At 46.2% G+C, this 15,335-nt stretch overlaps 1 protein-coding gene across 11 annotated transcripts in view; it reads right to left on the bottom strand.

Annotated features, from left to right (window-relative positions):
• The window catches only part of TENM4 (teneurin transmembrane protein 4), a 628,724-nt gene that overhangs the window by 207,317 nt on the left and 406,072 nt on the right, over positions 1-15,335 (bottom strand). For 10 of the 11 annotated variants that reach the window (XM_081909492.1, XM_081909496.1, XM_081909502.1 and 7 more), the window contains 3 exons: positions 12,127-12,379; positions 3,526-3,624; positions 845-1,080 (listed from right to left, as the gene is read on the bottom strand). In XM_081909492.1, coding sequence (XP_081765618.1) covers positions 845-1,080; positions 3,526-3,624; positions 12,127-12,379 — 588 coding nt within the window. The remainder of the gene's footprint in view (positions 1-844; positions 1,081-3,525; positions 3,625-12,126; positions 12,380-15,335) is intronic. The other variant, XM_081909501.1, reaches the window with a different exon arrangement.

Below are 15,335 nucleotides of genomic sequence, written 5' to 3'. Positions count from 1 at the left end.
GGGAGGTAAAAGCCCATGGAACCTCAGGATTTTTGCATTGGGTCACCCCAAATTCATCATCAGATCACATAGCATGTCCATGGCTACAGCCTGCACCAAAGAAATCACGCACCCACTGTTGTGTGGGGCCGCAATAGCGCAAAAACATGGTTACAAAGCACAGACCCACATGGATTCTCAGGATTTTTGCATTGGGTCACCCCAAATTCACCATCAGATCACATGTCTGTGGCCACAGCATGAACCACAAAAATCATACATCCACTGTTTCGTTCAGACTATATATTTTTTTCTTGTTTTCCTCCTCTAAAAACTAGGTGCATCTTATGGTCAGGTGCGTCTTATGGAGTGAAAAATACGGTACCTGTAGCATATGGCACAACAGACCGTTTAAAGCAAGGTTTCCCAAACTTGGGTCTCTAGCTGTTTTTGGACTACGACTCTCCTCATCCCTGGCTAGCAGGACCACTAGTCAGTGATGATGGGAATTGTAGTCCCAAAACAGCTGGAGACCCAAATATGGGAAACCCTGGTTTAAAACATAAGCAACTTTTTGGAGCTATCCTCCTGATGTTCTAGACGTCTACTGGAAGAGTTCCTAGATGTATTTGGGTCTTTTACACAGCTGTTTGGAGTGGCTGGGAGTAGATCTGTCCAGCAAATTCCTTCATCTCCCCTCCCCCCAGTGGAGAAATCAAAATTATTACAGGCAGCACACAGTATGCAAGGCAGAGGTGCTCTCTGGACAACTCGGCCAAAGGAGCAACAACCAGCAACAACAACACTGATGTTTTCATGGAGTCAAAGGAGAAAGATAGGCCCCAGAAAGGAAGGGAAAGCTTACCGATAAAATAAGCCAGGAGTATCACCAGTGTGATTGAGATGATGATGGCACTCAAGGCAGCACATTTCCACGTACAGTACTTATAGGGTTTCTTCAGGTTAAAGGCCGGCCTAGAAAATGTACTTCTGGGAAGAGGTCGAGGGGGAGGCGAGTACACAGTGCTGGACGTCAAGGGGTATCCCGGAGACGTTGTACAAAAAAGAGGGGAGGTTCCTCCCGGCTTGAAGAGGAAGTGCCTGTGGGACGAGAGAAAGAGAGAGGTTGCAAGTGATTGAGGCGCAAGGAGGATTTTAAACTTAGCAGCGCTTGGCTAAACACAGACAGACACATAAAAACAGTGCCATGCATCGAGGACAAAGGCTTTGTAAAAACAGGAATGAAGAAGAAGAAAGAAAGAAATGAAATGCATCCACTGAAATTAAAAAAGTAAGCCTGTTAAAGAACACTGAAGCTACTCATTCATGTCTCCATCAGAAAGCCAAATTATATTGGTTGTATATAACCAGGTGTCCAATGAGCAGAACCCAGGGAGACCAAGACTAAGGTGGATCCAAGAGTTAATGACACACAGATCCAGGTCCAGTGAGGTCCAGCGCCGAGGGCCTTCTGGCGGTTCCCTCGCTGCGAGAAGCCAAGTTACAGGGAACCAGGCAGAGGGCCTTCTCGGTAGTGGCGCCCTCCCACACCTCCCATCAGTGGGCTTACACCTGGGTATCTGAAGAAGTGTGCATGCACACGAAAGCTCATAACAAGAACTAACTTAGTTGGTCTTTAAGGTGCTACTGGAAGGAATTTTTTTTGTTTTGACCACTGAGATAGCCAGTCAACATGGATGAGGTTAGGGCTGTCTGATGCCAAGTCTCCTCTGTAAGTGCCTCATCCTGTGCTGCATTCACACGACTTAATTCACACCACCATGATCTGCTTGCTGAACCTCTTCCTAAGGCACCTTGGTTGGCCAACCCTGAATATTCTAGATCAGCCTTTCTCAACACTGGGTCCCCAGATGTTCTTGAACCACAACTCGTATGAACCTCTAAACCAGGACCATGTAATCATCATCTGAGGCTCTTCTTTGTGTGCCTCCTCCACGAGAGGTCCAGAGGGTGGCAAGACGAGAACAGGGCCTTTTCTGCAGTGGCTCCCCGTCCATGGAATGCTCTCCCCAGGGAAGCTCGCTTGGCGCTTTCATTATACACCTTTAGGTGAAAATATTCCTTTATAACCAGGAAAATATTCCTTTATAACCAGAAAATATTGCTTTATAATCAGGCCTTGGGCTGATTAAATAATCTATGTCCTTTTAAATGTGATTGTGGGAGGGGAGTTATTTGTTTGTTGGTTTTTGTGTTATGCATGTTCTTGCCCTTGTTTTTATTACGTATTTTGTGTTCTTATTTGGTGCGCCGCCCTGTGATCTTCGGATAAAGGGCGGTATTCAAATTCAATCATCATCAACAACAACAACCACAATTCCCATCATCCTTGACCACTGGCCATGTTGGCTAGGAAAGATGGGAGTTGTAGTCCAACAACACCTAGGGACCCAAGGTTGAGAAAACCTGCTCTAAGATGGATCACTGGTATGTGGTCCAAAATGACAAGCTTTATTTACATCATTGACATTCTCCCGTTCTTCTTGTGAAGGCCCAGATGGCATACATAAGGTTTTCATAAGCACCTCACCTATCCGCGTACTGACCAGTCCTAGACTTGCTTCTGGAGAAGTTTTCTCCAGGACCACAGCCCTGAGACCGGGTACAGAATAAGCAGCTGGGGGTTAAAACTATCCTAATCGATTGCACTGTTCAGGATTTTTCTTTTTTAATAAAGAACGGGCTGCATTCCACTTACAGAATGACTTCTCCTCAGGCAATGGAACTTACAGGCCTTCCCCCTGCATGCCCACCCTCCAAATATTCTCTGGGTCCACCCATCCCACCCCCAAACAAATTTAGAGGGGGGTGAAGGAGTGTGCAAGAAGAGGAGATGGACCGAAATTTGTTTGCATGAGTGGAAGTTGTTCCACGAGTGCAAAGACTTTGATGGATGCGGTCCCACGGGCTCTTACTGAGACACAACCACCAACCCTTTAGGGAAACAAAACGTTGCCAGTTCCACGATTCCCTGAAACACATGCCAACTTCTCCAATCAAAATGATGGACACGTGGGAAAAAGTGCCGCCGAAGCAAACCACCGCTGTTGTCAAATAGACACAAAGACACTCCCCACCCCAAAAAAGTTCAGATGTGAAACCTGGAAAACGTCGGATTAGGACATTTAAACCATCTCAAACAAAGCATGAAGCAAAACACAGTGACATGTCTTAGAAGACCTGCTATCCCGCTACAGCTGCCTCTGTGTTAGTGAAATGGCTTTCAAGGTATCAGGAGGAAGCCAATGAGATGCTATGAATTGGCATATTAACGAGGCTGCCATTAATATGTGCAGGACGATTTGCGTTCCATACTGTCATGAACCTCATTGTTCCGATTACGACTTTTGGGGGGGCGGGGGAGGAGGTGGGGGGAAGAGAGGAAAATAGGCTAGGGGGGATAGATTACGTGCGACAAGAAAGTGAGAGGGGAAATAATAATATGACAGATTAATTTGTCATGCAGAGGACCGGGGAATGGTTGCAATATTAACAGAGCAAAGACCACATTAAGCGTCAACGTACCCATCATTGAAAGCACCGTCATGTCGGGAGGAGGTGAGAATGTCCATCTCAATGAGGTTGTCCTGCAAAGTCTCTAGGAATGTCTGCTTTGCTATGTTTCTACATACATATGGAAACATGAATGAAGCCAAGTGAGACATGCATCTATGAAGTGTGACCTCATAAACCCACAAATGGTTATAAGTGCAGCTGTGCATGGGATTAGAATGATGGGCCACTCATTGATATGTATAGCATGTTACAACATATACATATATAGCATTTGTGAATGTTCACTTCCATATATGCACATATCTACTCTATGTATGCGCGCACACAAAAATATATATGTGTGTGTATTGCCACAACGTTTGCTGAATGTTCGCATTCACGTCTCAAGGCCAGCGACCCGACACGAACTTTGGGAACGTGTGAAAATTCCTTTTGTCGGTGAATGCCAACCATCACACCGGGTGATAGGAACACTCAGCTGCGTTATCCTCTTTTGAGTTTTCAGACATTCGCAGAATTCATCTGGGATTGCCAACAGTCACAGGTAAATGGCGACATTCATAAGATTTCAGACATCCAATGCAATTGGTAGCGATATCTACAGACACATATACACAGAGATCTGTGAGCACAAAACATTGTTTGGTGCCTATATTCGCATTTCACGGCTTTGCTGCCAACGCAGCTGTCCAAACCCATCGCGCATGAATATATCTAATCCACTGGACGTCTTAATTTCGCGCAGCAAGCGTCCCTAGTAATGAGTCTGGCTCTGTGGGTGCTCCGGCAAGAAGACAGACTACGCCAGTCAGTCAATAATCTTTCTAGAGAAACCCTATTCTTGCCGATCCGCAGATAAGAATTCAATCAGACGGAATCTCATTCTCTTTCTTCTTTTGGGTTACATTTCACGTTGCCGCTGCAAGGAGAATTGTTAATGTCTAAGACAAGCGTTCCCCCCCCCCCCGCCAAATATCCTTACCTTGTATTGCTGGAACGCATAGTTCAAGAAACATTCGAGAGTTACAATTCTGTGTCTGGTTTTTCACTCCGAATGTATACAGCCCGAGAAACATCAGCACCAATTCATTTTATCCAGGAAAACAGGCAGACAACATAATTATGCCCTGTACACATCCCCTGAATAAGCACCCTTGAACTCACGTCAACCTCTGGTTTGCTTAAAATTCAAAAGCTGAATCAGACACTGGAGCCAATTGAAAACAAGTCAACAAAGGTCACTCCCGGCGAGGTCAGGAGCTCTTGAGTCAACCCTTATTTCATCCAAGAATAAGCGACCATGTAAACAGGGTGATCATACCTTGATATGCAAATGAGGCTGGAGCGGAGGCGATTCCTGACAGCAGTGGTTTACTATGAATGCCCTAACATTAGAGAACAGCCTTCCTATCTTGAAATAAGCTGCCTGGGTGGCTGGGGAAACCCAGCCAAATGGGCAGGGTATAAATAATAAATTATTATTGTTATTATATGAAAGTTTCTGTGATGCTACTGGACTTTCGACCTTGTAGGGTCTTCCTTTCTGGCTTTACCAAAACCTACTGGCTTGGATTCACATCTTAAAAAGCAGAGACATCACCTTGCCAACAAAGGTCCGTATAGTTAAAGCTATGTTTTCCCAGTAGTGATGTATGACAGTGAGAGCTGGACCATAAAGAAGGCTGATCGCCAAAGAATTGATGCTTTTGAATTACGGTGCTGGAGGACACTCTTGAGAGTCCCATGGACTGCAAGAAGATCAAACCTCTCCATTCTGAAGGAAATCAGCCCTGAGTGCTCACTGGAAGGACAGATCCTGAAGCTGAGGCTCCAATACTTTGGCCACCTCATGAGAAGAGAAGACTCCCTGGAAAAGACCCTGATGCTGGGAAAGATGCAGGGTGCAAGGAGAAGGGGACAGCAGAGGACGAGATGGTTTAATAGTGTTGTCGAAGATATGAACATGAGTTTGACCAAACTGTGGGAGGCAGTGGAAGACTGGAGTGCCTGGCGAGCTCTGGTCCAGGGGGTCACGAAGAGTTGGACAGGACTAAACAACAAATAAATTCAAGAAATAAAATAAATTCCTAGGGCTGATGGGAAGGCCACAGGTGCCCCCCTTCCCTTTCACAGAGCATTGCGTTTTCAGGTGTTATGCAATAAGGGTTGGAACCAAACTTTATTTGCTGCCTTGCATATTGCGGGACCCCAGACCCCATCACCTCTGGCAACTGGCCATGGGGGCAGGAAATGATGGCATTAGGGAGTCTAGCAACATCTGAAGAGTCTCAGGTTCCCCACTTTTGCTCTATAAAGTGCTCTCATTTTTTTGGGGGGGGGGAATCCCACTTTCCCTTGGCAGAGGTGAGGGGCAATGGTTTCTTTCCATTTCCCCCACTCTTGCCAGCCTTTGCTGAGAAGGCGAGTCTTTGGCCGCTTCCTGATCCCAAGAAGAGAAACACAATTCACGTTTATAGCTTTGAGGTGTAGAGGATCGAGCTGTGTGAGTCGAAACGCCAGCTCGGAAACCGTTAAAAACCAAGCCCGGCGTATTCAGAAGTTGTATGTCAAGAAGAAGGCAGTAAAAAAAAGAGTGCTTTTGATGGATGCACCATCAAGAAGGGTAGCAGCGAGGATATAAATATGAATTTATCAGTAGTTAAAAGCCTGTGTGTAAAAATGGGTTTCTACAATGGAACTGTACGTTTCAGCAGGAGATTGCCAATATAACGCTAGGCAGGATGTTGGGTTGTATAATGTTTAATGCAAGCGTCAATAACAGAATAGAAGAAGGAAGGGGCTTAGCGGAGAAGGGAGGCAGGAGGCAGCCCTCTGAGCCGAGATGAAGGGGGAAATCAAATAGGAAGGAGAGAAGAAAGCTGCAAAGAACGATGGCTTTATTTCTGAAACTCGGACATGTTCCTAAGTCTTTTGGGGGGTGATATTCCTTGTATTCATGTCTTTTAAAAAGCCTTGAGGGAGCAAGCAGCTAGAGTTAATAAGGAACAATGCTGAAAATAAAGACCCAACTCAGTTCGCTCCCATCTTCCACGTAATGTGGAAGAACGGTGTGATGTCATTACTCAGAAGGTAGGAAGCGCCTTGCCAACAAAGGTCCGTATAGTTAAAGCTATGGTTTTCCCAGTAGTGATGTATGGAAGTGAGAGCTGGACCATCAAGAAGGCTGATCGCCGAAGAATGGATGCTTTTGAATTATGGTGCTGGAGGAGACTTTTGAGAGTCCCATGGACTGCAAGAAGATCAAACCTATCTATTCTGAAGGAAATCAACCCTGAGTGCTCACTGGAAGGACAGATCGTGAAGCTGAGGCTCCAATACTTTGGCCACCTCATGAGAAGAGAAGACTCCCTGGAAAAGACCCTGATGTTGGGAGAGATGGAGGGCGTAAGGAGAAGGAGACGACAGAAGACGAGATGGTTGGACAGTGTTCTCGAAGCTAGCAGCATGAGTTTGACCAAACTGCGGAAGGCAGTGGAAGACAGGAGTGCCTGGCATGCTCTGGTCCATGGGGTCACGAAGAGTCAGACACGATAGATCTCTGAACATAGCCATTGCGGCTAGTAGCTATGATGATGATGATGATGATTATTATTATTATTATTTATTTATACCCTGCCCATCTGGCCAGGTTTCCCCAGCCATTCTGGGCGGCTTCCAACAGAACACTAAAATACAATAACCTATTAAACATTAAAGCTTCCCTAAACAGGGCTGCCTTATGATCTGCCTTATCTTCCATGAATCTGTTTAATCTTTCAAATCCCTCCAACTTGGTGGCCATCATCACTGCTTGTGGGAGTGGCTTTAACTCTGTGATGTGTGTATTTTCTTCCCCTGCCTTGTATCTTCCAACATTCGGTTTCACAGGATTTTCCGTGTTCCGGTAATGAGAGGGAGAGAAACCCTTTCTCAACTTTATCCGCGCCTCACAAAATGTTATAAACCTCCATCAAGTTCCCTCATACTAGAAGATATAGCTGAGAAGAAGGGGAAATGGGACACAAGGCAACTGAACACTGCAGGCCACCCCCAAGTCCTGTCCCATCTCTGTCTCCTTCCTACTGCACATGTGGTTCAAGTTTGAAAAGTGTTGCATGTGTGCCTTTGAGGAAAGGTAAGAACACTCTAGGGACGCAGGTGGCGCTGTGGGTTAAGGCCTCAGCGCCTAGGACTTGCCGATCGAAAGGTCGGCGGTTCGAATCCCTGCGGCGGGGTGCGCTCCCGCTGCTCGGTCCCAGCGCCTGCCAACCTAGCAGTTCGAAAGGACGTCAAAGTGCAAGTAGATAAATAGGGACCGCTTACCGGCAGGAAGGTAAACGGCGTTTCCGTGTGCAGCTCTGGCTCGCCAGAGCAGCGATGTCACGCTGGCCACGTGACCCGGAAGTGTCTCCAGACAGTGCTGGCCCCTGGCCTCTTAAGTGAGATGGGCGCACAACCCCAGAGTCTGTCAAGACTGGCCCGTACGGGCAGGGGTACCTTTACCTTTAAGTACACTCTACAGGAGTGAAGGTCTTAGTGCCTTCCCTGTTCCTGAGAGGCACCCCACAGCTCAAATCCACAAAACAGTGCAGTTACTGAACACCTAGTGACAGCTAGACTGATGAGTTGCTGCATTTTGCAACCCTCACTGTGTCTTCAGGGGAGTAAGATCAACTTTTAAGGTGACCTGGAAACTACAACTACAGTGATACCTCTGGTTGCGAATGGGATCCGTTCCGGAGGCCCGTTCACAACCTGAAAAGAGTGCAACCTGAAATGCCATATCTGCGCAGGTGCTTGGCACGATTTGGTGCTTGTGCGCATGCGCAAAGCATGATTTAGCGCTTCTATGCATGCGTGAGAGGCGAAACCCGGAAGTAACCCTTTCCGGTACTTCCGGGACGCAACCTGAAATGTCAGTAACATGAGGTATGACTGTAATCCAGAATGCGCCAGCTAGATGGGTGACTGGGAGCGGACGCTGAGACCACATAACACCGGTCTTGACAGACCTGCATTGACTCCCAGCACATTTCTGAGCGCAATTCAAAGTGTTGGTGCTAACCTTTAAAGCCCTAAACAGCCTCTGCCCAGTATACCTAAAATAGCGTCTCTACCCAGTGTGGTCTCTACCCAGAGAGCCAGTGTGGTGTAGTGGTTAAGAGCAGTGGACTCGTAATCTGGTGAACTGGGTTCGCTTCCCCGGTCCTCCACATGCAGCTGCTGGGTGACCTTGGGCCAGTCACACTTCTCTGACGTCTCTCAGCCCCACTCACCTCACAGGGTGTTTGTTGTGGGGAAGGAAGGGGAAGGAGATTGTTAGCCGCTTTGAGACTCCTTCGGGTAGTGATAAAGCGGGATATCAAATCCAAACTCTTCTGCCCCCATCGTTCAGCCCGGACACTGAGATCCAGCTCTGAGGGCCTTCTGGCGGTTCCCTCACTGCGAGAAGTGAAGCTACAGGGAACCAGGCAGAGGGGCTTCTCGGTAGTGGCACCCTCCCTGTGGAATGCCCTCCCATCAGATGTCAAAGGAATAAACAACTATCTGACTTTTAGAAGACATCTGAAGGCAGCCCGCTTTAGGGAAGTTTTTTAATGACTGATGTCTTAATGTATTTTTAATCTCCTGTTGGAAGCCGCCCAGAGTGCCCGGGAGACCCAGCCAGATGGGCGGGGTATAAGCAATTATTATATATGCACGTTGTGATAGAGACTGATAATCCAAGAAATGTGAGAAGCCTGACAGTAGTTTGGTCAGGCAGCAGTTTCAGCACCACGGACAGTTCCAAGGAGACAATTTGCTTCAACGAAAGGCTGGAGCTAATTTCCTGTTGAATCGGTCCAAGTTTTTAATGTTTGATGTCCCTGGCATCTCCAGTTGAGAAGATCAGGCAGCGTAAGAACGTAAGAGCATTCTGCCTGTGAGGAGCCTGAAAGTAGGACTGAGTAGAAAATGCACTGCCACCTGCTATTCCCAGCAACTAGCATTCAAAGCCAAACTCCAACAATGGAGGCAGAAGATAGCCAATGTGGTTAGTAGTCATGTCTAGCCATCTCCCCCCATGCATTGGTCTAATCCTCTTTTAAAGCCATCCAAGCTGATGGCCACCACTGCTTCTTGTGGCAGAGAGTTCCATAGTTTACCTATCAGCTTCACGAAGAAGCAATTTCTTTTGTCTGTCTCGAATCTTCCAGCACTCAGCTCAATTTGGTATAGATGGGTTTCTAGTGTTCTAGCATAAGAAAGGCCCCAGTCTAAGATCTTGGAAAGCTACTGTCAGTCAGAGCAGACAATACTGGATTAGATGGACAAATAGCCTGATCTGATAGATGGCAGTATTGCAATGCTCAGTGGCAAAAATAGGGAGGGGGTGGGCAGAAAAGAAGTCAGAAACCGTTAAGTCAACACGCCAGGGCCCCCAAATTAAATCCGATTAGACGTGCCCATAGACTCTGGGTACATTTGCAGCAGTTTCTGACAACCTGTGGTTGACAACACTTTTAAAAGCGATGGGAGTTTCTCAGGAGCAATAAAGACTCACCTGTAACATGCAATTATCCAAAGACAGAAGGCAAGGAAAGAGATGTGGCGAAGGAACTCGGGAAAGTGGAAGGAGAGACTAATGGGGAAGGATGCTAATTGATTGATGTGGTGCTTTGTATGGTTCCAGACTTGCCGGAGCAATATTTTAGGCAGCGGAAAATGCATCCGATGACATCTCCCCCATTATGTCTTAACAAGATCAAGTTCTCCTGCGCGGTAGACTACAATTATACTCGCTGCGATCGGCGCAGCCAGGAGGCTAAATCTTTTCAATATATTGACTGATTCCAGTTTCTTAAATAGGATATTGATTTATTTCGCTTCGGGGGGACGAAGCTATACAAAAGAACGCACGCACACGTAAGCCCATTTTGAATTTATGTTTCTCATTCCCGTTTTAAATGGGGGAAATAGCCTTACAAGCTACGGTTAATGCCGATGATATTTCCAAACTGTGGAAGACGACTGCGAGGCAATTTCCTCTTTCTTTTCGTCCAAGTGAAAATGCGTCAGGAATAAGCTATAAAGATACTACTACCACTAAAAAAAAGGAAACGAAAGCTAAACTAAGTCCCCACTGAAAGTAAGGAAGAGCCATAACTCAGTGGCAGACGATGTGCTCTGCATGAAAAAGTCCCATGAAAGACCTACATTGGCTCCCAGTACGTTTCTGAGCACAATTCAAAGTGTTGGTGCTGACCTTGAAAGCCCCTAAACGGCCTTGGCCCAGTAGACCTAAAGGAGTGTCTCCACACCCATTGCTCAGCCCAGACACTGAGGTCCAGCTCCGAGGGCCTTCTGGCAGTTCCCTCACTGTGAGAAGTGAGGTTGCAGGGAACCAGGCAGAGGACCTTCTTGGTGGTGGCACCTGCCCTGTGGAACGCCCTCCCACCAGATATCAAGGAAACAAACAACTACCTGACTTTTAGACGACACCTGAAGGCAGCCCTGTTTAGGGAAGTTTTTAATGTTTGATGTTTTATCATGTTTTTAATATTCTGTTGGAAGCTGCCCAGAGTGGATGGGGTATAAATATATTGTTATTATTATTATTAATTTATTATTACAGTCATACCTCGTGTCACGTTTGCTTCATGATACATTCTTTCCTGTTGCGTCCTGTGGCGACCCAGAAGTACTGGAAACGGTTACTTCCAGGTTTCGCTGCTCACGCATGCGCAGACACGCAAAAATGACGTCATGAGCATGCGCAGAAGCAGCGAATCGCAGCCCATGGGTGCACAGACGCACAGCTGCGGGTTGCATTCTGCTCATGTTGTGAATGAGCCTCTGGAACGGATCCTGTTCGCAACCAGAGGTACCACTGTATTATTATACTGGAGAAGCTGGGAAATTGCTGCCAATCCAAACAAACACTGTTGCACTATTCTATTGACTGATTCCAAACAGTTATACTCTGCTCCAGTGCTATTTTTCTAGAAAAAAAGAGGTACGAATGCTTGATGGCATGAAGTGACCACTGTGTAGGGCACTCAGTAGGGCAAGCCAAACAAAAATGAAGACAATCCGTGCTCAGTGAGAAGATGGGAGGGAGCAGGCAGATTGCTCTGCCTACCCACCCCTTCTCTCAACAAGAGGGACAGCACAGATGGGGGAAATGTTTGCATTCGGCACCCCGGCAAAAACGAAATTCTGCGCTAAGGAAAATGCAAATATTATGCTCGGAACACGCCATGCAAAGGAAATCCATCTGCAAATATTGATCTGTTTAGCATAAATTGTATTCATTGGCGCTGATTCACACCTGAGAGAGCCACTGCTGGCTCTGGGCTAAGCGGAAAAAAGCGTCGTTTCAAAAGTTCAGCTTCAGAAGGACAGAGAAACAGGCCCCATACTGTCAGGACAGCTGGAGGTGTTGCTATAAAATATATCCATGGATAGAGATAATGAACATACATGCGCAAAGCCCAAATCCCCATTCATTTCTCTGGCGCATCACCAGGTGCCCTAGACATAACTTCCAGCCTTTTCTCTACATTCATGAGGACTAGATGCCTGGCACAAACAGAGCATCTTACACCACTCCAGCCGAACAGGACTTACCTGGTCTCGAGGGGGATGTTACTGTTCAGCAGCCAGTTGTCCTGAGCGTGTGTGGACTCTTGCGTCCCAGCTTGCTGCTCTCCAGAAAGGGAGTGGTCCGTCGGAGCAGGGCTAGGATTGCTTCGCGGGGTGAAGTTCCCTCGATTGAGAGAGTTGATGGAGGCTGCGTGATGTTGGTTTGGCGTGTGAGCGTGGGAAAGTGGAGGTGGCGGGGTTCGGAGCCTGGAGTGGTTCTGAAGACTCGGCGGATGATCTACAGGGAAAACAAAAACACCCCACTGGTGAGTTTCAAGAACCATTTACTTTCGGACATCTCTATCCTACTTTTCTTCCATTGTGGTATCTAATGCATCAGGCACCTGGTTCTCTGGTGGTCCCCCTACAGGTGAGGCAATACCTTTCCAGCAAATACAGTAAAAGTGTATGCAAGCTCAATTTCATATTCTTGCATTTTTAAATAAAACACATGCATTCCCACTATCATCTTATACCCTATATTCCAGCAGTCAATGGTCCCCCAGGAGGTTTTTGTAGCTCCTTGAGGCAATTTGCCAGTTTAATTTCAGAGTATTTGCACCCAAAACAACTTGGGGGGTCTTAAATTATTTTTTTTTACCGTATTGGCCCGAATATAAGCCACACTTTTTTTTCCAAGTTCCGATAGTGAAAAGTTAAAGTGTGGCTAATATTCATAACTTTACACCACTGGCAAAGCGCCCCCCCCCCCCGAGAGCAGCCTGGGAGTGCGGGGCAATGGAGCCTGTCCTATCCACAGCTCCCAAGCCACCCCCAAGCTGCCAAATTTTAAATATATGGCTTATTTGCAGGTGTGTCTTATATTCGGGCCAATACGGTATTTAAAGCTTTTTAGTTCAATTTATTAATTGTGCACAGGAATATCACTGTTTGGATTTGTGCATATCATCTACTTTGAAAGGAATGTGTGCGTACAGAATAAGGAAAGGAGATTGATGGCCACAAATGAGATGCAGAAGTCTCCCAAGTCTTTGCACTCTCAAACTCACCCGTATTTTGGGTGGTCGGGGAGACAAAAAGACAGAAGGGAAGATTGCGCCAATTAAATTTGGAAAGAAGCAGTCAGGTTTCTTTTAGCTCGACCAAGCTAAAGCATCGTTTGGTTTTACTTGGCAATTTGACGCAGGTATAACGGTTGTGTTGCCTGCTACAGCAGTCTATCTGCTTTCACTATGTTATGCTTACAATATTCATAAACAAACCAAGTGTGATACAGACACTGTAAGTCTCTGCTGCACTGTCTCATGCAAAGCAAGCTACCTCACTTCTGACATTGCCCCTGGCACCCAGATATATATTGTCATAATCGTATTTCCTGCGAAGTTCCTCGTTTACTGGCTGATTCTTCCTACTAGCCACAACCCAGGTTAGACTCTGCTTCTATAAAGCTGCTAGGTCAATTCCTATTTTACATCCTTGTGATGCGGTTGCTATTACTGACAATGACTTTTGAATTAAGGAAGGCGGAAAGTGTCGCTTCTGTTCTCTGTTTACATAGTTTCTCCAATTTCTTCCCTAAATGCAAAGCAGCAAATTTCTCCAGCGCCTGCCAGTGTGATTTCCCCCCAGAGGGATTTATAAGGTACATTCCTTTCCAGATCGTCATTTACTATTCCACACATACCCCCTCATCCTGAGCCCTAGAGCTTTTCGACTATATTCATGCACACTTATGTCATGTTTCAGCATTGCAGTCGTAATATACCTTGACTGGGATTAAAAAAGGGATTTCTAAAGCTTTTCTCTTTTTCTCGCTCTTTTCAAGTTCTCAAATCGGAGCCCTTAACTAAATAACCTGTGAAATTTGAGTGCCGCAAAGCACCGCAGGAAAGCAACGCTTTTGGAGAATACCTGTACCATGACACACCTTTTAGACTGACAAATTTATTACGGTGTATGTCTCTGTGGACCAAAGTCCAAGAAAGCTCTCTCGCAATAAATGTTGCAGTCTTTCATGTGTCTCAAGACTCCCTCTGTTGTTTCAGTTGCGAGACGCTAACACGGCTACCTCTCTGAAGATTACCACCTATATAAGGTTTGCATTTTTCCAAGGAATGCATGAACTATTTTGCTGGATCAGACCGAGACTTGTCTAAATTCTGCATCCACAAAGGGCCGGCCAGATAGATCTGGGAAGCTCATAGCCAGGGCTTGTAAGTAACAGCTGTCCTACAGGACTTCCCCCAATGCATCCTATATCATGCCATTGAACATGGAAGTTTCATTTATGCATATTTTAATTGTTGATGTTTTTATTCTTAAATCACTTCTAGATATCACATAGGCAGAAATTCGTAAATGGAGCTAAGTAAATGAAATTGTTACGGTCTAGTATGAAGACTCTCTCTGGACAGAGGTAACAGTGGCTAATTTAGAACCGCAGGAGCTCATCATGACAGACCCCAAAGGGAGACAAAAAACACAGACATCATTTTATAGACAGTGGTAAACAGCATAATGACCACTGTATTAGGTTCTGTGTGACTGCAACCCCATGTGCCTTTTCTTCAGAGTAAACTCAGTGGAACTTACTTTTGACTGCATAGATTCAAGTTGTAAAACACAGTTTCCTGCCCCCACAAAAGGAAATGCAACATTTAGCTTTTAATGAAACATGACTAGCCTTGCAAGGAAGTGCCAACTGCCAGCAAGAAGCAGTAACCCCATCAAAGATGGGGAAAGACGTACCTAGCCTCTGCCCAATGCAATTCTGGGCTGCATCAATAGGAGTATAGCATCTAGATCAAGGGAAGTAATAGTGCCACTGTATTCTGCTCTGGTCAGACCTCACCTGGAGTACTGTGTCCAGTTCTGGGCACCACAGTTCAAGAAGGACACTGACAAACTGGAACGTGTCCAGAGGAGGGCAACCAAAATGGTCAAAGGCCTGGAAACGATGCCTTATGAGGAACGGCTAAGGGAGCTGGGCATGTTTAGCCTGGAGAAGAGGAGGTTAAGGGGTGATATGATAGCCATGTTCAAATATATAAAAGGATGTCACACAGAGGAGGGAGAAAGGTTATTTTCTGCTGCTCCAGAGAAGCGGACACGGAGCAATGGATCCAAACTACAAGAAAGAAGATTCCACCTAAGCATTAGGAAGAACTTCCTGACAGTAAGAGCTGTTCGACAGTGGAATTTGCTGCCAAGGAGTGTGGTGGAGTCTCCTTCTT

Source organism: Podarcis melisellensis (genome assembly GCF_964234715.1).
Source record: "Podarcis melisellensis genome assembly, chromosome: 4".
Lineage (NCBI taxonomy): Eukaryota > Metazoa > Chordata > Lepidosauria > Squamata > Lacertidae > Podarcis > Podarcis melisellensis.
This window is presented reverse-complemented; position numbering and strand designations above follow the sequence as displayed.